The following is a 20,506-nucleotide window of genomic DNA, read 5'->3' on the forward strand; positions in this document are numbered from 1 at the left end:
TCAGTAAATTTCCTTTTTTGTTTTCTCATCTGTAAAACCAGGGTTGAACTACTACTTTGGTTCTAAGATAATTTGAAAAAGGGGCTCTGTTAACCACCTTGGATACTGCCAACAGACAATTCATGAAATCTTTTTAGGTGGGTGTTATCTTTATGTGCAGTTTCTAAAGCAATCTAAAGGCAACAACAGATAGAAATAAGAATGACCTGAAGCTGGCTGCCTTTGTTGTCAGCCAGAAACAGTACCGGCTAGGCAGGTGGCCATATTTATTTCTGGCAGTTGCAGAGGAGCTGAAGCCATTTGCAGCCATGATTAGTGCTGGTACGGTAGATCACGGCCTTGGGCGTCCCCAACTAACGTCATGGTTCTTCTTGCTGATCCTACCTATCCCAGTTTTAAACCGGTGGTTCCAGGGTTCTTCCAGCCTCTCTCAGTCCCCCGCCCCGAAACTGGGTAGGTCTAAAGAGAAGATCAAGAAAAGACCCGGAAGTGGTGAGGACCTTCAAGCACGTGATGAGGGACAGACAGGTGCTGTCACGTGATCCGTCATTCCTGAGTGCGGAATGTTTAGGTGCTCTTAAAGGTACAGGCTGCAGGGCCCCCTGCTTTAGAGGGGGCGGGGGCAGAGTCCGACGGGTGGGGCGTGGTGGGGCGTACGAGGGCGCAAGATGGAGGCTGGGGTTAGGGCCGTGGCTCTTAGAGGCGCCAGTGCAGCGGAGAAGCCGGAGCTGGGACCGGCAATGGGACGTTGATCCCTCTCACCTGTCGTAGACCCTCATCCGCCTCATCGGAGCCAACTCTGAACTCTCGCTGACTCTGGACCCCTCGGGGGACCTGAACTTGATGCCATGGGAGGCTGTGCGGGGCGGCGCCTTTCGGATTCGGAGGGTGAGTATTTCTGCCCACCCTCACGGGATTGACTTCCTCGGTCCCGGGAGAACGCCCGTTGGCCCATCGTGCACCTGAGGGGGGGGGGGGTCAGGCCCTCTTCTTTTCCCCCTTCCAGGAGAGGAGGCCAATCCGGCACTTAGGCCCCCGCCGCAGGACCGTCAGGGGACCCATTGGAAGAACGCGGTGGGCTTCTGGTGAGTGGCCTGAATAGGGTGGGAAGAGGGGTGAGAAAAGAGAGTTGAGCTTCCAAAAAGGAGCTGAATCCACAAAATATTTACTGAACCGCTTGGTTTGCCCTGAGGCCGTGTGTAAATTTCCCAAATTTCGCTCATCCCCTTATCACCTTCCCCTTTGGGCCAGCTTCTCATATAACCTGCAGGGATCTTTTCTTCATGTTTTTACTCCAACCAACTCAGCCTTTATTTTATTTTTTCATGAAAATAATATCTATTCAAATTCAGAATTCGTGTCTCTGAAATTTTCAGTGTGACCGTTTCTGAGATGAATATCGGTAACAAATCATTTAATTTCTAGACAAATCTCAATGTCATCGGTTATCTCCTTGATTTTAGTTTCTCTGAATTTTCGTTTCCTCCGCTGTAAAATGGGCTGATAGCAGGCGCCTTGCCATGTTTGAGGATTTTATTTTATTTTATTAATTTTTATTGGAGTATGGTTGCTTTACTATGTGGTGTTAGCCTCCACTGCACAACAAAATGAATCAGACATACACATACAGATATCCCCTCCCTTTCGGACTTCCCTCCTATTTAGGTTACCACAGTGCATTAGGTAGAGTTCCCTGTGCTATACAGTATGTTCCCATCTGTTGTCCATTTGTACATAGTATCAATAATGTATATGTGTCAATCCCAGTCTCCCAGTTCCTGCCTCCCCACCCCTTTCCCCCTTGGTATCCATACATCTGTTCTCTACGTCTATGTCTCCATTTCTGCTTTGCAAATAAGATCACCTATACCATTTTTCTAGATCCCATATACATGCGTTATTATATGATACTTGCTTTTCTCTTTCTGACTTAACTTCACTCTGTATGACACTTTCTAGGTCTATCCACATCTCTACAGATGACCCAATTTCGTTCCTTTTTATGGCTGAGTAATATTCCATTGTAATTATGTACCACATTTTCTTTATCCATTCCTCCATTGATGAACATTTAGGTAGCTTCCATGTCCTGGCTATTGTAAATAGTGCTGCTATGAACATTGGGGTGCATGTGTTTTTTTGAATTATGGTCTTTTCTGGGTATATGCCCAGTAGAGGGATTGCTGGGTCATATGGTAGTTCCATTTTTAGTTTTTTAAGGAACCTCCATACTGTTTTACATAGTGGCTGTATCAATTTACACTCCCACCAACAGGGTATGAGGGTTCCCTTTTCTCCACACCCTCTCCAGCATTTACTGTTGGTAGATTTTTTGATGACGGCCATTCTGACCGGTGTGAGGTTATACCTCACTGTAGTTTTGATTTGCATTTCTCTAATAATTAGTGATGTTGAGCATTGTTTCATGTGTTTGGGCCATCTGTATGTCTTCTTTGGAGAAATGTCTATTTAGGTCTTCTGCCCATTTTTCGACTGGGTTGTTTGTTTATTTGATATTGAGCTGTATGAGCTGCTTGTATATTTTGGAGATCCAACTCAGCCTTTAAATTTGTAAATACATGTACTTTTTAAAAGAAAACTGTAAATCACTACTCTGGACGGAAAGCCAGTATTTTCCTAATGCACATTTAAATAAATGCATCACTACCTTTTAAAAGTCATCCATCTACCTCCTAAAATAATTCGAATACTGAGCTTTGGGAAATACTTCTAGCGCTAACCTAAACCTAAACACAGGACTTGGGTAACAGATTGGGTTGGAAGTGAGGCTCTCTCTCTGAGCCTCAGTTTCCCAGCAGTAATATGGGAAGAGCAGCAGTACCACTTCAGAGGCTTGTGAAAAGGACACATGATACCCTGGGGCTGGGTCCTGTTCCCTTCCCATCACTGATGGCAGCTCTGGGAGATGAGAATAAGTGAACCAGGTCCTTCATAGATCATGTAGGGTATTATCTTGTTTTGATCTCTACAGCACTCTGTGAGATAGTCAGGAGAGAAGTTTGAATCGTCATTGTACACATGAGTAGACTGAGGCCACTCAAGTAGGAAGTGGCGGGCTTGGGACCTGAACATAGTCCTTTGGATTTCAAGCCCCCAGCATCTTTCTACCATACCACAGTCAGAGACAGTGGATCAGTGGATGAGAAATGCCCCGGGAACTGAATCATGGTGGGAGCTTGGAGGAGAGAGTCATCAAGGATAACTTCCTTCTCTTCCTGGGAGAGGTCTCAGAGATTAGATATGAACCTAAGTTTGTTGTCCCAAAGCCTGTATTTCTAACCTTCTCACTAAATGGGGATGGGGTCTGGCGACAGAGAAAAAAGAAGGCACAGGAAAGGGGGAGGTTTGGTGCTAGGACTGTGGATAGATTGTATATAATTATATGTCTGTTCTTCTATGTCAATTATATCTCAATAAAACTGGGGGGTGGGGGATCTGTCCTGCTCACTCCAGGCTCCTGGGCCTCTGCAACAACTTCTCTTACGTGGTGATGCTCAGTGCTGCCCACGACATCCTCAGTCACCAGAGAGCACCTGGGAACCAGAGCCATGTAAGTGACCCTCTCTACCACCACCACCATGTTTAGTCCCTATGGGAAGATGAGGGACTCACCCTTGGGCAGAAACCCACTTGAAAAGTTCATGGAATGAGGTGGCTAAGGGGTGGGGCGAGATGGCTAAAGTTCCCAGACCTGAGAACAGGAAGCGTCTTTAAGAATCAATTTGTTCTTGTAAAGCAATTGCAAACTCAAACGTTGGCTGGGTGGGACTATAGTCTAAGGCATGGTTTTTTGTTTCTTTTTTTAATTAATTAATTAATTAATTTATGGCTGCGTTGGGTCCTCGTTGCTGTGCACGGGCTTCTCATTGCAGCGGCTTCTGTTGTTGCGGAGCACAGGCTCTAGGTGCGCGGGCTTCAGCAGCTGTGGCTTGAAGGCTCCAGGGCACAGACTCAGTAGTTGTGGCGCACGGGCTCAGCTGCTCCGTGGGATGTGGGATCCTCCCGGACCAGGGCTCGAACCCGTGTCCCCTGCACTGGCAGGAGGACTCTTAACCACTGCGCCACCAGGGAAGCCCTGAGGCATGGTTTTTTAACTCCAGCACTGTTGATGTTTTGGGCTGGATAATTCTTTGTTGTGTGACTTTCCTGTGCATTGTAGGATGTTTAGCAGCATCTCTGGCCTCTGCCCACTGGATGACAATAGCATATTCCTCAGCCTCCAGTTGTGACAACCAAGAATGTCTCCAGACATTGCCAAATGTTCCCTGAAGGGTATAATCATCTCTGATTGAGAACCTCTTGTCTATGATGAGCTGGAGGATGCAGGCCCAAGGGGAACAGCTACCACCTTGCAGGTCCAACAGGGAATTTGGTCCAAGAATAGATTTTTCTGGAAACCCAAATTTTTTAAATGAAAGTTCCCGAGTGTGTTACCCAAATAAAGTCACTTACAAGGCCATCTTTGGTGTGTGGACCATTAGTTTGAGACTTCTATGGAAACCTCCCCTTCCCCCTTGTGCACATAGAGGAACTGAGGTCTTAAGAAGCCAGTGCTAACCCAAGGCCATCCTTCAAGTTAGAGCAGAGCTGGGAATGGAGCCCGGCCCTGTTTGTCTGCCCTCCTGCCTCCCTGGGTGAAAGACTTTCTTGTCTCCCATCAGGTGGACCCAGACCCAACACCCACCTCCCATAATAGCTCATCTCGATTTGACTGCAATTCTGTCTCCACAGCTGTGAGTACCCATCTGGTCCTCCCTTTACCCTTACTCTGGGCCTGTAGACCCCACCCACACCCCCTCAGCACCCAGCTGGTACTATCATGACTCCACTAATTAAGACGGCCATTTACTGAGCCCTTTCTGTGTGCAGCGTATATTAGCTTATTGAATCCATACAACAGTACTGAGTTAGGCTCTGTAATCATCCCCGTTTTCCGAATAAGGAGACTGAAGCTCAGAGAATGTGAATACCTTGACCCACAGCTAAGGAGAGGCAGACCTGGGACTGGAACTCAGATCTGTGTGACTTCAGAACCTGTGTTTGTAGCAGTCTAATGGGCTGGTTTCTATCTTTCCTTGGCCACTTGGTTGGGAGGGTTGTCCCTGGGAAAGTCTGGGGTCTCACTCTGTTCTCCTGTCCCAGGCGGTGCTCCTGGCAGACATCCTTCCCACCCTCGTCATCAAATTGCTGGCTCCTCTTGGCCTTCATCTGCTGCCCTACAGGTCTGGGTGGAGGTGGCGGGAGGAAAGGCAGGTGGGATCTGACAGTGGGGAGGCTGGGAGGGCAGAGGAGGTGGCGAGAGGGCTGGGGAGCTGAGAATGGCAGCTGACCATCCCCCCCGGCCCATATCTCCCTTCAGCCCCCGGGTGCTCACCAGTGGGGTTTGTGCTGCTGGAAGCTTCATCCTGGTTGCCTTTTCTCATTCGGTGGGAATCAGCCTGTGTGGTGAGTGTGAGGTTTTGTGTCAGGTGGGGGGGTTCAAAGGAACTACAACAGAGCATTGGTGGGGGTAATCTCCTCAGCTTCCCAGAGGAGAAGGATTATTTTTGTAACCCCCGAGAAGCATGCTAAGACTGTCACAATAGGGAACGGGAGATGAGGTCGATTTGGAGGGGTAGGCGGTGGGGAAGATGGGAGGAAATGGACGGATTAGATGGAGATCAAGATGAGTAGTCACCAGGCGTCTGTGATGGAGGTGGAGGAGGCATCAAGGATGCCTCCCCGGCGGTCCAGTGGTTAGAACTCGCTGCTTTCACTGCCATGGCCTGGGGTCAACCTCTGGTCGAGGAACTAAGATCCCGCAAGCCTTGCAGTGCGGCCAAAAAAAAGAATGAATTCTTACTCCTGATTTGATAATTGGGCGGATGGAGGTACCATTCCCTATGAGAGGACATGCAGAGGAAGGGGTTGGTTCTACTTCACATCTGGAGCCCAGCCTATCCAAGGGATCTGTTTTTAGCCCCTCTGTGCAGATGCAGAGGAGGCTGTGGCCACACCCCTTAGGGAATTGAGGCTATTGGGGAAAGGCTAGGTAGGTATGGCCATGTTTGTCCTTCTCCAGGTGTGGTCTTGGCTAGCATCTCTTCAGGTCTGGGGGAGGTCACCTTCCTCTCACTCACCGCCTTCTACCCCAGGTAAGCAGGCAGAGCAGGGAGTGAGGGGAGGGGTTCCCACTGCTGGCTTTGGTCCTTCTTAGTGCTACTGTGTTCTCCTTCTCAGGGCTGTGATCTCCTGGTGGTCCTCAGGTACTGGCGGAGCAGGGCTGCTGGGGGCACTGTCCTACCTGGGCCTCACCCAGGCTGGCCTCTCTCCCCAGCACACCCTGCTGTCCATGCTGGGTATACCCGCACTGCTGCTGGCCAGGTAAGCGGCCTGGGCTGGGAGGAAGAGGGATTCGAGGAGAGAGAACTTGCACGATCCCAATCTTCAGATCCCTACAGCCATGTGGGGGGATGTGGGTTCTGGACTCCAATAGGCCCGAGTCTGAGTTCTGGGCTGCCACTTGTTAACTGTGTTGTATGGGACGAGTTACTTTACGTCTCTGACCCTCAGTTTTCCCATATTTCAAATGATGGTGGCTTTCCTTGCTTCCCCGTGCGGTGACATGCGTGAAGCATTCATTACAGTGTGGTTCCTACAATGAGGGGGCAAGGATAGACTCTGTTCATTTTGTGTGTATTTTCATGTGAATTAGGAAAAGTTTCAATTGGTCGACCAAACCTGTGATTTCACAGATTATCGCTTAGGATAAGGCCGTGTAGAAAAAGTGAATCAATTGAAAGGGAAATATTAAATAAAAAATATTATACACAGAGGGAATGTGGATATGGCAAATGTCATGAAGGCAAAACATAAGTGACCAAATTTTGGAAACTTCTGGCCTAGCACAAAATGAACACATGATAAATGGTAGCTAGAGCGATTATTAGAAAAACAACAACAAGAAAACAGGGCTGACACGCTTGGCGTGAGCCAGGAATCAAAACGAGGGCCCATGGATTAGAAACAACAAGGAGATACATTTCAGTTCCAGAGAAAGAAGCATTTTTGCGCAGTTGGAGTTCTCTGGCCAAGGATGGAGGGCCTTGGCGGAGAGGAGGAATGAGGGGGGCTGCCCTGGGAAGAAGTGGCCTTTCCAGCCTGACAGAGGCTCTTCAATCTTCTTTTCATTCTTCCCTCTTCCAGCTATTTCTTGTTGCTCACGTCTCCTGGGCCCCAGGACCCTGGAGGGGAAGGGGAGGCAGACACGGCAGCCCGGCAGCCCCTGATAAACAGCGAGGCCCCAGAGTGGAAGCCAGGTAGGAGACACAGTGACCGTCAGAGCGGTCACTTTCTCTGAGTTTCAGCCTTTTCCTCTCTACTGTGGGCAGTCAGAAGAGGGAGTGGATAGGTGTGCTGGTTATGGTGAGAGCCGATCACATTCATCTACTCAGGAAATACTCACTGAGTACTGACTATGTGTTATACCATTCATAAACAAATAACAGAATCTGAAGCACGTTGTTTTCACCCGTTGATAAGTACTAGAAGAACATAACAGAGTGATGTGCTTAGAAATGACAGATGGGGGGACTTGCCTGGTGGTCCAGTGGTTAGGACTCTGAGCTTCCACTGCAGGGGGCACGGGTTTGATCCCTGGTTGGGGAACTAAGATCCCACATGCCGTGCAGTGTGGCCAAAAAAAAAAAAAAAAAGCAAGAAATGACAGATGGGGGGAGGAAAGGGGTTCTATTTAGAGAAGGTGGTCAGTGAAGGCCTTTTTGAGGACATCTCATTGGGCTGAAATATGAATGACAAGGAGTCAGCCCTGTGCACATCCAGGTGAACAGGTTTCAGGTAGAGGGAAGAGCAAGTGCTAAGGCCCTGTGGTGGGAATGAGCTTGGGTGTTCAAAACCAGAAAGAAGGGCCCACTGTGGCTGGGTAGGGGTGTACCGCCATCAGGCTGTACAAGAACCATGAAGAAGTCTCATCTAGTTACCTTTTTTTTTTAATCATGGTAAAGTATCCATACCATGAAGTTTACCAATTTAACCATTTTTAATTGTACAGTCCAGTGGCGTATGTGCTTTCACACTCCTGTGTTGGCTGGCTGATTCTTGCACACCAGCACCCCTTTTCTGAGTCAGTGTGCCGACCTCACCTGCCCTTCTCTCCCTGCCCCCCTGCAGGCTCCAGCTCACACCTGTCCCTTCAGGAAAGGTGGACCGTGTTTAAGGTACGGACGGTGGCTCTGGCGTGTCCCCTGCGGCCAGTGTTCATCTCCCAGCCTCCCGCTTATGTCTCCTGACCCTTCCAGGGCCTGCTGCGCTACATCGTCCCCTTGGTGCTGGTTTACTTTGCTGAGTATTTCATCAACCAGGGACTTGTGAGTGAGGGCTGCCGGGAGGGGTGTGGAAATAGTGATGAGGGTGGGGACCCACACATCCCCGTCCATCTCCCCCATCTGGTCCTTGCTGCAGTTTGAACTCCTCTTCTTCCGGAACACGTTCCTGAGTCACGCTCAGCAATACCGCTGGTGAGAAGACTGAGGGTGGGTGGCAGCACGGCAGTGGGCTGGGGGGCGGGCCTTTGATGGTAAGGACTGGGGTTGGGAGGGGCTGCCCTGCCGAGTAGGCACCAGAGGGGCTTCCTCTTACTCGCCGCCCCCTTGAAGGTACCAGATGCTGTACCAGGCCGGCGTCTTTGCCTCCCGCTCTTCTCTCCGCTGCTGTCACATCCGCCACACATGGGCCCTGGCCTTGCTACAGGTACTGAGCCCCTGGCCCTCGCTCTTCACCTGCCTTGGCTCCCAGCTTCCCTAGGCCCTGATGCTTCCCTCCCTCAGCAGGGGTTATTGATTGCATACCGTCATGTTCTAAGCACGGGGAACAGAGGCCAGCAGGGATCTGTGTAAAATGAGTGGCCTCAGGAGCCAGGCAAACCTGGATGCAGATCCCAGCTTCTGTACTCGGTAGCTGTGTGATTTAGGGCAGGTCCCGGAACTCATCTGAGCCTCAGTTTCCTCATGTATAAATCAGGCATGGTTGTAAGAAATAGAAATGCGAAGAATGAAAGAACAAGAATCTGTATTGTGTCTTAATCAGCTAGAAGCACTTATTTAATGATTATTTGCCCAAGCCTCATGCAGAGAGGCAGGCTTTCAAATAATGTTTCCAACGATAAGAAAATGTTCAGTTCTTTTATTCTGGATGGTTAATTACAATAGAATCAGTGACATTGGAGTCAACAGGTTATTTATCTCAAGGCTGGTGAGCAAATTCATGGCAAAGGTCATGTAAGTGATTAAGCTTTAAATGAACGAAAATACCTACAACAGTCTAACAAAAGGAGTTTTACTTAACCAGCATTCATGTTTCATTGTCACATGTCTACGGCCACTGAAGGTAACTATTAAAAAAACTTCAACTCTTTTTTTTTTTTTTTTTTTGGAAAGAGAACATGATTTTAAACATTCACGTCTTCTTACTTGTTTCTAAATGTCAGAGTTCTCGGTGGTCAGACTTGAAAACACTTTAAAACAAGTCATTGGCAACCTCCAAATTATTCTCGGTGACTCTAATATCCCTCTGGGCCATAATCTTGGGACCAGACGGGCATATAAAAAATCGCCTTTAAAATAAAGCTTCAACTCTTACAGGAAAGTTTTTTGCCCTTTTCAATAATTCAATTCTGTGATAACAATATAGAGAATTATGGTAGATGACACTTTAATGTTATGTCAACAGCAGGCAGATATCCTCTAACTTCCTTCCTTATTTGCCTGAGCAGGACTGCCACCCCAGGGCTTTGTACCCGCCAAGTCCCAGATTGTATCAACAATTCTTTTTTTTTTTTGACCGCACCACACGGCATTTGGGATCTTAGTCCCCCGACCAGGGATCGAACCCATGCCCCCTGCAGTGGAAGCACGGAGTCTTAACCACTAGACCGCCAGGGAAGTCCCTGTATCAACAATTCTTAACTCAGGGTTCTACATTAGATGCCACTGAAATGTGTGGCTTATGATTTTAGCTATAATTTTAACCAAGGTTGCTTCATAGAATTAGCAGCTTATAATCATTTAATTCCATTACAGAAAGTGTCTGGCCTAATGCTCCAGATGAAAGCATCTGCAGTGTTTCTAGGGTCATATTAGTATTACCAGGGTGTGTTCTTTTAAATGCAGATCTCTGAGCCCACCTCACTCTTCCTGAATTAGAACCTCTGAGGGCAAGGCCTGTGTAGGTAACAAGATCCGCAAGTGATCTGTGTGTACATTAAGCATGTGAACCACTGGGGTGGCCTACACACTGGGGAGGCAACCCTGTGCACTGAGGACCGGGACAGTGGGATCCCCTGAAGGACTGGGGCCCAGAGAAAGGGACCTACACCCTTGGGTGGGGTCAGCGAGCCTTCTTAGAAGACGTGGGGACATCTAAGCCACGGTTTCTCAACCTTGGTGTTATTGCATTCCGGGCTGGATCCTTCTTTGCTGTGACGCTGTCCTGTGAGCTGTGGGATGTTGAGCAGCGTCCCTGGCCTCTGCCCACTGCATGCCCGTAACACCCTCCCTTCCCGGTTGTAACAACCAGGAACATCTCCAGATGTTGCCAAATGTCCCCTAGGCAGCAAAGTCACGCCTAGTTGAGAACCTCTGGTCTCACCATAGCCTCAGTTTGATAAAATAGAGGGGAACCTCTCCATTCAGGAAGACTCTGGGAGGAGGAATGAGATCATAGGAGTGAGAGTGACCCTGATCCAAGCTGAGCTGTGAACGGTGGTGACGAGGGGCGCCCAAGTGGGGGAAGGTGGGATAGCATCACAGGCAGAAGGAGTGACACGGGCAAAGGGAGGAGGGGAGGAGACCCCCAAGGTCTAGGATGCTGGGATGCAGTAGGGAGAAGGCCTACCCCAGATCCCAGGATCTGGTAGGCCAGCTGGGTGTTGGGATTTGATCCAGGCCTGTCAGCCCTCATCCTCATCAGCATCTCTCAGAACCGGGGCCCGCTGGACGGGATGTCACCTCCCTTCCTGCCCACCTCTGGTCCCAGGCTCAGCCCTCCCCTCCACCTGCACCCACAGTGCCTCAACCTGGCCTTCCTGCTGGCGGACGTGTGGCTGAGCTTCCTGCCGAGCATCTACCTCGTCTTCCTGATCATTCTGTATGAGGGACTCCTGGGGGGCGCGGCCTATGTGAACACCTTTCACAACATTGCCCTGGAGGTCAGCACCAGTCGGTCGAGGGCTGTGGGTGGGTGGCCTCTCTGGGAAAGTGCCAGGCAGAGGTAGCTAGGACTGAAGCCTCACCCCTGCTCCCCACCCTCCCCAGACCAGCAGTGAGCACCGGGAGTTTGCCATGGCAACCACCTGTATCTCGGACACCTTGGGGATCTCGCTGTCAGGGCTCCTGGCCCTGCCTCTGCACGACTTCCTCTGCCAGCTCTCCTGACACTCTGACTCCTTGGAGCATAGGACACAGTGACCTGGGCCCACACTGACAGGCGGGCAGGTCGGACCGACCCCAGGCCCACGGCCCAGAGCCCACCCGTGAGCTCTGCCCCCAGCCATCCCTACGCGGCTGGGATGTAGAAAAGTGCTGAGGTCCTGTTCCCCTTTGCTGGAGGGGCAGCGGTTTTCTTCCACTCCCAAGCTGCTTTCGGGGAATTTCTTTGCATTATGCCTTCAGAATAAATGCCTATTTTATCAATTGACTCTTGTGCCTTTTTTCTCTCTGGAAAAACATTTTCTTCTATTATAAAAGCAGGAAGCTCACTTTGGAATATATACAGGAGCGTGTAAAGAAAGTCTTTCAGCAAATTGTCTAGTCTTTGAGGCTTTGCTTATTTGTTAATTCCTTTATTCCATTACTCATTCATTCACTGTGTGGGACAATCTGTATGCATTTTTTCCCCAACACGTAAGTTACCAAACTTACAGAGAAGTTGAAAGAACTTACACAATGATTATTGATGTAGGTACCACCTGGGTTCTACAATGAATGTTTTGTTCAACTTTTTTATTTTTTATTTTTATTTTTTATTTGGCGGTACGCGGGCCTCTCACTGCTGTGGCCTCTTCCGCTGCGGAGCACAGGCTCTGGACGTGCAGGCTCAGCCGCCATGGCTCACGGGCCCAGCCGCTCCACGGCACGTGGGATCCTCCCAGACGGGGGCACGAACCCGTGTCCCGTGCATCGGCAGGCAGACTCCCAACCAGTGTGCCACCAGGGAAGCCCAGTTCAACTTATTTTTGTGATGCATTTCAAAGTAGGAGGTTGACTGCAATACACCTCCCTCTAAATGCTCAAGCATGCACATTTTTACCTAGAATCCAGTCTATTTTACAAGTCCCTTTTTTAAAAAATTTATTTATTTTTGGCTGCGTTGGGTCTTCGTTGCTGCACGCGCAGGCTTTCTCTAATTGTGGCGAGCGGGGGCTACTCTTCGTTGTGGTGCGAGGGCTTCTCATTGTGGCTTCTCTTGTTGCGGAGCATGGGCTGTAGGCGCTCGGGCTTCAGTAGTTGCAGCACACGGGCTCAGCAGTAGTTGCGGCTCGTGGGCTCTAGGGCGTGCGGGCTTCAGTAGTTGTGGCGCACAGGCTTAGCTGCTCCATGGCATGTGGGAAGTCCCAACAGTACCTTAAAAAAGGACTTGTAGAGGGACTTCCCTGGTGGCACAGGGGTTAAGAGTCCACCTGCCAATGCAGGGGACACGGGTTCGAGCCCTGATCCAGAAAGATCCCACGTGCCGCAGAGCAACTACACCCGTGCGCCACAACTACTGAGCCTGCGCTCTAGTGCCCGTGAGCCACAACTACTGAGCCCACGTGCCACAACTACTGAAGCCCACGTGCCTAGAGCCTGTGCTCTGCAACAAGAGAAGCCACCGCAATGAGAAGCCCACGCACTGCAGCGAAGAGTAGCCCCTGCTCTCCACAACTAGAGAAAGCCCGCATGCAGCAACGAAGACCCAACACAGCCAAAAATAAATTAATTAATTAATTAAAAAAATAAGGTACTATTTATATACAGCAAAATACACAAATCGTTATATATTTTTAAAGTAACTGAGGTTGGCTTAGCAGTATTTCCCATACTTCACTGTTAACCGTCTCTACCATATTTGCGATATCTGTGCATAACAGTACATTTATTAAGATTTTTTGGGAATTCCCTTGGCGGTCCAGTGGTTAGGACTCTGTGCTTCCACGGCAGGGGGCACAGGTTCCGTCGGGGAATTAAGATCCCATGTGGTGCAGCTAAAAAAAAAATTTTTTTTTCATTAAAGGGAATTTCCTGGTGGTCCAGTGGTTAGGACTTAGCACTCTCACTGCTGAGGGCCTGGGTTTAATCCCTGGTCAGGAAACTAAGTTCTCACAAGCCTCACAGCATGGCCAAATAAATACTTTTCATTAACGCAACTAATTTTTAATAAAATTCACTCATTTTAAAGGGAAACGATGTTACTATTGAAATCATGAGTTTGGAATGCTAGTTATATATATTTTTTCTATGACACAATAAAATAAATACATAGGACTTCCCTGGTGGTCCAGTGGTTAACACTCTGAGCTCCCAACGCAGGGGGTCCGGGCTAGATCCCTGATCAGGGAACTAGATCCTGCAGGCCACAACTAAGACCTGGCGCAACCAAATAAATAAATATTTTTAAAAAATACATAGCTGTTGGAGGGTAAAATGAACATTCAGGTACTACCGCCTGAGGCCACCTCATCTCTACCAGTAATGCTTGTGGCCCACACTCAGGGGAAGTGCTGACACAGTGCTTGATAGCAGGGGCTTTGGCAGTGGAGAAACCTGGTTTTGGGGTCCCAACTCTGCTATTCAGTAGCTCTATGATCTTAGGCAAGTCTCTCCATCTCTCTGCACCTTAATTTCTTGACGTGTCACATGGGAATAACAATAGTATCAACACAGCATAAGGTGGTTGTGGAAATTACATGAGCTCCTGGGAAACCATAGCACTCAGTATATGTTAGCTTAGATCATGCTATGGTTTGAATCCTGCCTTTACATTTTACATTGCCTTATGCCAGTGGTTCTCAAACTTTAGTGTGCACCAGAGGGCTTGTTAAAGCACAGATTGCTGGACTTCCCTGGTGGTGCAGTGGTTGAGAATCCGCCTGCCAATGCAGGGGACATGGGTTCGATCCCTGGTCCAGGAAGATCCCACATGCTGCGGAGCAACTAAACCCATGCGCCACAACTGCTGAGGCTGGACGCCACAAATACTGAGCCCGCGCACCTAGAGCCCGTGCTCTGCAAGAAGAGAAGCAACCGCAGTGAGAAGGCCGTGCACCACAATGAAGAGTAGCCCCTACTCACTGCAACTAGAGAAAGCCCACGTGCAGCAATGAAGACCCAGTGCAGCCAAAAATAAACTAATAAAATAAATAAATAAATAAAAAAGTACAGATTGCTGGGTTCATATCCAAAATATATAAAGAAATCATACAATCCAATAGCAAAAAAAAGGAAATAATCCAATTTAAAAATGGGCAAAGGAACTGCATAGATGTTTCTCCAAAGAAATACGAAAGGCCAACAGGCCAACAGGTACTTGAAAAGATGTTCAACAGCACTATTCATGGGAGTTCCTTGGTGGCCTAGTGGTTAGGATTCGGGGCTTTCACTGCCATGCCTGGGTTCAATCCCTGGTCGGGGAACTGATATCCCGCAAGCTGAGTGGCACGGCCAACTAGTCATTAGGGAAATGCAAATCAAAACCACAATGAGATGTCACCTCACACCTCTTAGATTAGCCATCATCAAAAAGACCAGAGGTAACAAATGCTGGCATGGTTGTACAGAAAAGGGAACACTTGGGCACTGTTGGTGGGATTGTAAATTTGCACAGCCACTATGGAAAACAGTATAGAAGATCCTCAAAAAATTAAAAGAACTACCATATGATGCAGACATTCCACTTCTGCAAATATATCCAAAGGAAACAAAAACACTAATTTGAAAAGATATCTGCACCCCTATGTACGTAGCGGCATTATTTACAATAGCCAAGACATGGAAACAACCTAAGTGTCCATTGATGGATGAATGATGAAGAAGTTGTGGAATATACATATATATATTTATGTATATATATACAATGGAATATTATTCAGCCGTTAAAAATGAGGAAATTCTACCATTTGCAACTACATGGATGAAGCTTAAAGGCATTATAGTAAGTGAAATAAGTCAGATAGATAAGGACAAATACTGTATGATTTCACTTACATGTGGAATAAAAAAAGAACAAAACTTTTTTTTTTTGGCTACACCACTCAGCTTGTGGGATCTTAGTTCCCCATCCAGGGCTTGAACATAGGCCACAGCAGTGAATGCACTAATTTATGATCCATGAACATAGGATGTCTTTCTGCTTATTTAGATCTTTATTTTCTTTCAACAATGCTTTGTAGTTTTCATCGTATATATTTGCACCTCTTTTGTTAAATTTATACCTAAGTATTTTATTCTTTTTGTTGCTTTTGTACATGGAATTACTTTCCTAATTTCCTTTTTGGATTCTTCATTACAAGTGTCTAGAAATACAATTGATTTTTTTTTAAATACAATTGATTTTTGTCTATTGATCTTTTTTTTTTTTTGCTGTACGCGGGCCTCTCACCGCTGTGGTCTCTTTCGTTGCGGAGCACAGGCTTCGGACGCGCAGGCCCAGCGGCCATGGCCCACGGGCCCAGCTGCTCCACGGCATGCGGGATCCTCCCAGACCAGGGCACGAACCCGTGTCCCCTGCATCGGCAGGTAGACTCTCAACCACTGCGCCACCAGGTAAGCCCTGTCTATTGATCTTTTATGCTCCAACTCTGCTGAACTTGTTATTAGTTCAAATAGGTTTTTGTAGATTCCTTAGGATTTTCTATATACAAGATTATGTCCTCTGCAAACCTTTCTAATCTGGATGCTTTTTATTTCACCTTCTGGCCTAATTGCCTTGACTAGAGCCTCCATTACAACATTAAATAGAAGTGGCAACATTCTTCAACATTCAAATAGAAGTAGACATTCTTGTCTTGTTCCTGATATTAGGGAAAAAGCTTTTAGTCTTTCATCATTAAGTATGATATTAGCTGTGGATTTTTTGTGGATGCCCTTTATCATATGGAGGAAGTTCCCTTCTATTCCTAGTTTGTTAGGTGTTTTGATCATGAAGGGGTTTTCAATATTGTCAACTGCTTTTTTTTTCATCTATTGAGATGATCGTGTGTTTTTTGTCCTTTATTCTACTGATATGGTGTATTAGCGAATTAATATTCATTTTCATATGTAAAGCTGACTTTGCATTTCTGATAAATACCACTTGGTCATGGTCTATGTATTAGATTTTCTAGTATTTTGCTGAGGATTTTTATGCCTCTATTCGTAAGAGAAATTGGTCTGAAATTTTCTTTTCTCGTGTCATTTTTGTCTGGTTTTGATATCCAGGCAATGCAGGCCTCAGAGAATGAGTTGGGAAGTGTTCCCTCTACTATTTTTTGGGATGAGTTTGTGAAGAACTGGTGTTAATTCTTTAAATATTTGAGGAATTAACTAGTGAAACGATCTGGATCTGGGCTTTTCTCTGTGGGTACTTTTTGCTATGTGTGGTTTTTAAGCAGTTGAAATGTGGTTAGTATGCCTGAGAAACTGAACTTTTAATTTCATTTAATATTAATTAATTAGGTTAAATATAATAAGCCACAGATGGTTGTTTTTACAGAACAGGTCTTGAACAGTGGTACTCAATGGGGTGGTATTGCCCTCTATCGTCATTCTGGAAGTTTGTGGGATTTTGAATCTCACTGTAAATGGAGCAGAGCCCTTTAGAAGGTGAGGGCCTAGCCATCCTGCCATGCACAACACGGTCCTTTGTGAAGAGTAATTTTCCTACGCCTGAGAGGCTTTTCACTGTCTCCCCGCAACCCAGACATCTAATTCCATTTTACATGTGAACCCAAAGTATATCTTGCTTGGTTTTAATATATGTGAATTTTCCAGGATTTCAACTATCATGTTCATTGAAGGAAGACTGTACTTCATTTTGTTTGAACATTTACCAAGAGCTTTTTGCTGTATTTGGAAAATCCCCTCACTAAAGGCAACACCCAGTGTCTCATTCACTGTGATTCTAAGTACACATAAAAATGCTAAGTATATACACACATACTTATTTCAAAATATCAAATATGAAGAAAAAAAGTCAACGTTTGTTCATATGATAATCGTCATTTCATAAATCCAAACTATGTCATTGCAAATAGCTGCAAATCTCTATTTCTTTATATCTTCTACGGAAATCATGTCTCAACATTTACATATTTAAATGCATATTTTCAATAAAATTTTTTTCCTATTTTTCCTTTATAAATATACTTAGAGCACAGCAGTATTTACTGAAGCTCAATATACACTTACTCAGTGACTCAGCTATCCCACCCAAGAGGATAAGTATTTATGTCCACAAAAAGACTTGTATCAAGATGTTGATAAAAGCTTTATTCACAATAGCCCAAGACTGGAAAGAGCCCAGATCAACAGGAGAATTAATACATTGTGACATAGTCATGCAATTGAAGACTATGCAGCAATCAAAAAAGAAGGAACTTTCAGTTCATGTAACAACATGGATGAATCTTATAGGCTTCTGAAAGTAGCCAAGCACTAAAGAGGACATACCTCATAATTCTACTTTTTACATGAAACTCAAGAAAAGGCAAAACTAATAGATTACGGTAGAAGTCAAAACAGTTGGTGCACTCAGCTGTATATGTCTTCAATATTTATTATTATTATTGTCTTTCAATAATAATAATGAAAAGAACACAATATTGAACACATACTATGGGAAATGCACTGAAGGGGCTACTAAGACATACAAGATACTATCCTTGTCTTCAAGGAGCTTGGTGGCTATTTGGGAAAATAAAACACACACAAAGTAAAATAAAATAGTGTGTGTCAGAAGTTTATATTATCTATTAATTTCATAAAATGTTTCAAGATATTTGTTTTAAAAGTGGGGCATTGGGTCTGCCCGAGCTGAGGCCTCAGTGGCTGGAGTTGAGTAAGAGAGCATGGTACCCAGGATTTAGTCCCAACGAGGAGTCAACACCACCTCCTTCCCTTCCCCGTGCTCTGTTCTCTGCCTCCTCTCAGTCCACTCACCTTCCAAATTATGATTTATTCCACTGTGGTCAGTATTAGAAAATAAAATTATACATTCAGAAGAGTCTTCTGTGGCTTCTAAATCAGAGGACCTCACTCTGTCACTAGCTTAACCATTTCCTGCTCTTTCAGAGTTTTAGTTTTCTCATTTGTAAAATGAGGTTAGTAATAGCTGCTTTTCCTGCCTACCTACAAGTTTGTTATGAGTTTGACATGCCTTTATGCATTTGAAATTGCTATTCAATTGCCAGTAATGATTATCACCTTTCTGCTTGCTGGTTACATTATTACAGGCACTGGAGAGAAGCAATTTGCTTAGGTCCATGTGACGCCCACAATGAACCGGAGATGCCAGACTGATCAAAACTTCCTCCAGGGTGTGCTTCTTGCTCTGGAACCATTAAGGACCTCATTAAAATCTAGGCATTAACAAAATTCATCCGTTAAAAACACCCACGTTCTGCTTGGCTCCAGTTACAGAACCTAGTTATACTCACAAAGGAAGACATCCTCGGGGTTTTTTTTACTTTGCTGTCCTCACTCCCATCCATCTTCTTCATAAGACCAAGTTGTGGCAACTCAAACATTGTTAGCGTCTAGCTCTAAAGCAGCAAATCTCCCAATAATTCAGATGGCTGTGAAATAATATTTGGGTTAAAATACAGGCTAGCAGTGTGATCCTGCGCAAGTCACTTGGCCTCTTAGGAGGGCCAAGGAATTCCCTGGCAGTCCAGTGGTTAAAGCTCCATGCTTCCACTGCAGGGGGCCTGGGTTCCATCCCTGGTCAGGGAACTAAGATCCCACAAGCTGTGACATATGGCAAAAAAAAAAAAAAAAAAAAAAGGGTTGGGACAATAATACCCGCCTTACAGGGTTGTTGTGAAGATTTAAAAGAGGTATTCATCAATAGGAACACATTTTATATTTCATGATATATAATGATATGATAGTCTGCCATTAAAAAGAATGAGCAGGGAAGAGGGATAAATTTGGAATTTGGAATTAATAGATACACACTACTGTGTATAAAATAGATAATCAACAAGGACCTAGTGTATAGCACAGGGGACTATATTCAATGTCTTGTAATAACCTATAGTGGAAAGGAGTCTGAAAAAGAATACCTATTTAGATATACATGTATAACTAAATCACTTTGCTGTATACCTGAAACATTGTAAATCAACTGTACTTCAATTAAAAATAAAATTTAGAAAAAGAATGAGAGGGCTTCCCTGGTGGCGCAGTGGTTAAGAATCCGCCTGCCAATGCAGGGGACACGGGTTTGAGCCCTGATCCAGGAAGATTCCACATGCCGCGGAGCAACTAAGACTGTGGGCCACAACTACTGAGCCTGTGCTCTAGAGCCCATGAGCCACAACTACTAAGCCTGAGTGCCACAACTACTGAAGCCCACGGGCCTAGAGCCCGTGCTAAGCAACAAGAGAAGGCACCCAATGAGAAGCCTGCGCACCACAACGAAGACCCAATGCAGCCAAAAATAAAAATAAAAAAATAAATTTATTAAAAAAAAAGAATGAGAGATCCATAAGCATTAAAAAAAATGAGCTGCAAGATATATGAATAATGAAATAAGATGTAGAAGAGCACATAAAATATGACATGATTTGTGTAAGAAATCATGCCATCCCATCTCTCTCTCTAGGTAGACATAAAGATGGTTATAGATAGACAGATAAATAGTTATCAATAGATCTGTCGACCTGTCTTTCTGTATACATAGATATAGGTATATAAAAGGATATAAATATATGTATGTATGTTCATGTATAAGGATTATATAGATAAGGATATATAGACAGAGATTGATATCCAATATCACACGTAGACATCCAAGAGATAGATAGATCTTTATACAATTCTTACACGTATACATACACCCACATATCTATATCCTTTTATGTATCCATATCTAAATACAGAGAGAGACATCTGGAAAATTATGCTATAAACTGATCATTATATTTGCCCCTAGGGAGAGAAGCTAAGGAACTGGAGATTGGGGTGGAAAGGAGATTTTTTTTCCTCTGTATATTTTTTTGTATCATTTGTATTTTTAATCATGTACAAGTATTATTTTCAAATAAAGAGAGATGATCACATGAAAGGGCCTGGAACATGGTAGGTGCTTTAAAGCTATTTGTGGATGTCCAGTGAACCTTGTTCATTTAACTAGGATGTCCCAAATGTATTTAAGTTTTTTCTTTAAAACAAAAATTGAGGGCTTCCCTGGTGGCGCAGTGGTTGAGAGTCCGCCTGCCGATGCAGGGGACGCAGGTTCGTGCCCTGGTCCGGGA

The 20,506-nt window shown here is 45.7% G+C and overlaps 1 protein-coding gene across 1 annotated transcript; it reads left to right on the top strand.

Annotated features, from left to right (window-relative positions):
- The first annotated feature begins 234 nt into the window (after nt 1-234).
- CLN3 (CLN3 lysosomal/endosomal transmembrane protein, battenin) lies at nt 235-11,712 on the top strand. Its single transcript, XM_030871660.3, has 16 exons — nt 235-583; nt 772-888; nt 1,007-1,085; nt 3,475-3,571; nt 4,683-4,754; nt 5,164-5,243; nt 5,381-5,466; nt 6,083-6,155; nt 6,241-6,384; nt 7,207-7,319; nt 8,191-8,237; nt 8,319-8,387; nt 8,482-8,537; nt 8,676-8,769; nt 11,084-11,224; nt 11,331-11,712. Exons 2-16 carry the CDS (start codon nt 849-851, stop codon nt 11,448-11,450), a joined length of 1,311 nt encoding a protein of 436 aa, XP_030727520.1. The 5' UTR covers nt 235-583; nt 772-848; the 3' UTR covers nt 11,451-11,712.
- Nucleotides 11,713-20,506: the final 8,794 nt, after the last annotated feature.

This window comes from Globicephala melas, chromosome 15, assembly GCF_963455315.2.
Source record: "Globicephala melas chromosome 15, mGloMel1.2, whole genome shotgun sequence".
Lineage (NCBI taxonomy): Eukaryota > Metazoa > Chordata > Mammalia > Artiodactyla > Delphinidae > Globicephala > Globicephala melas.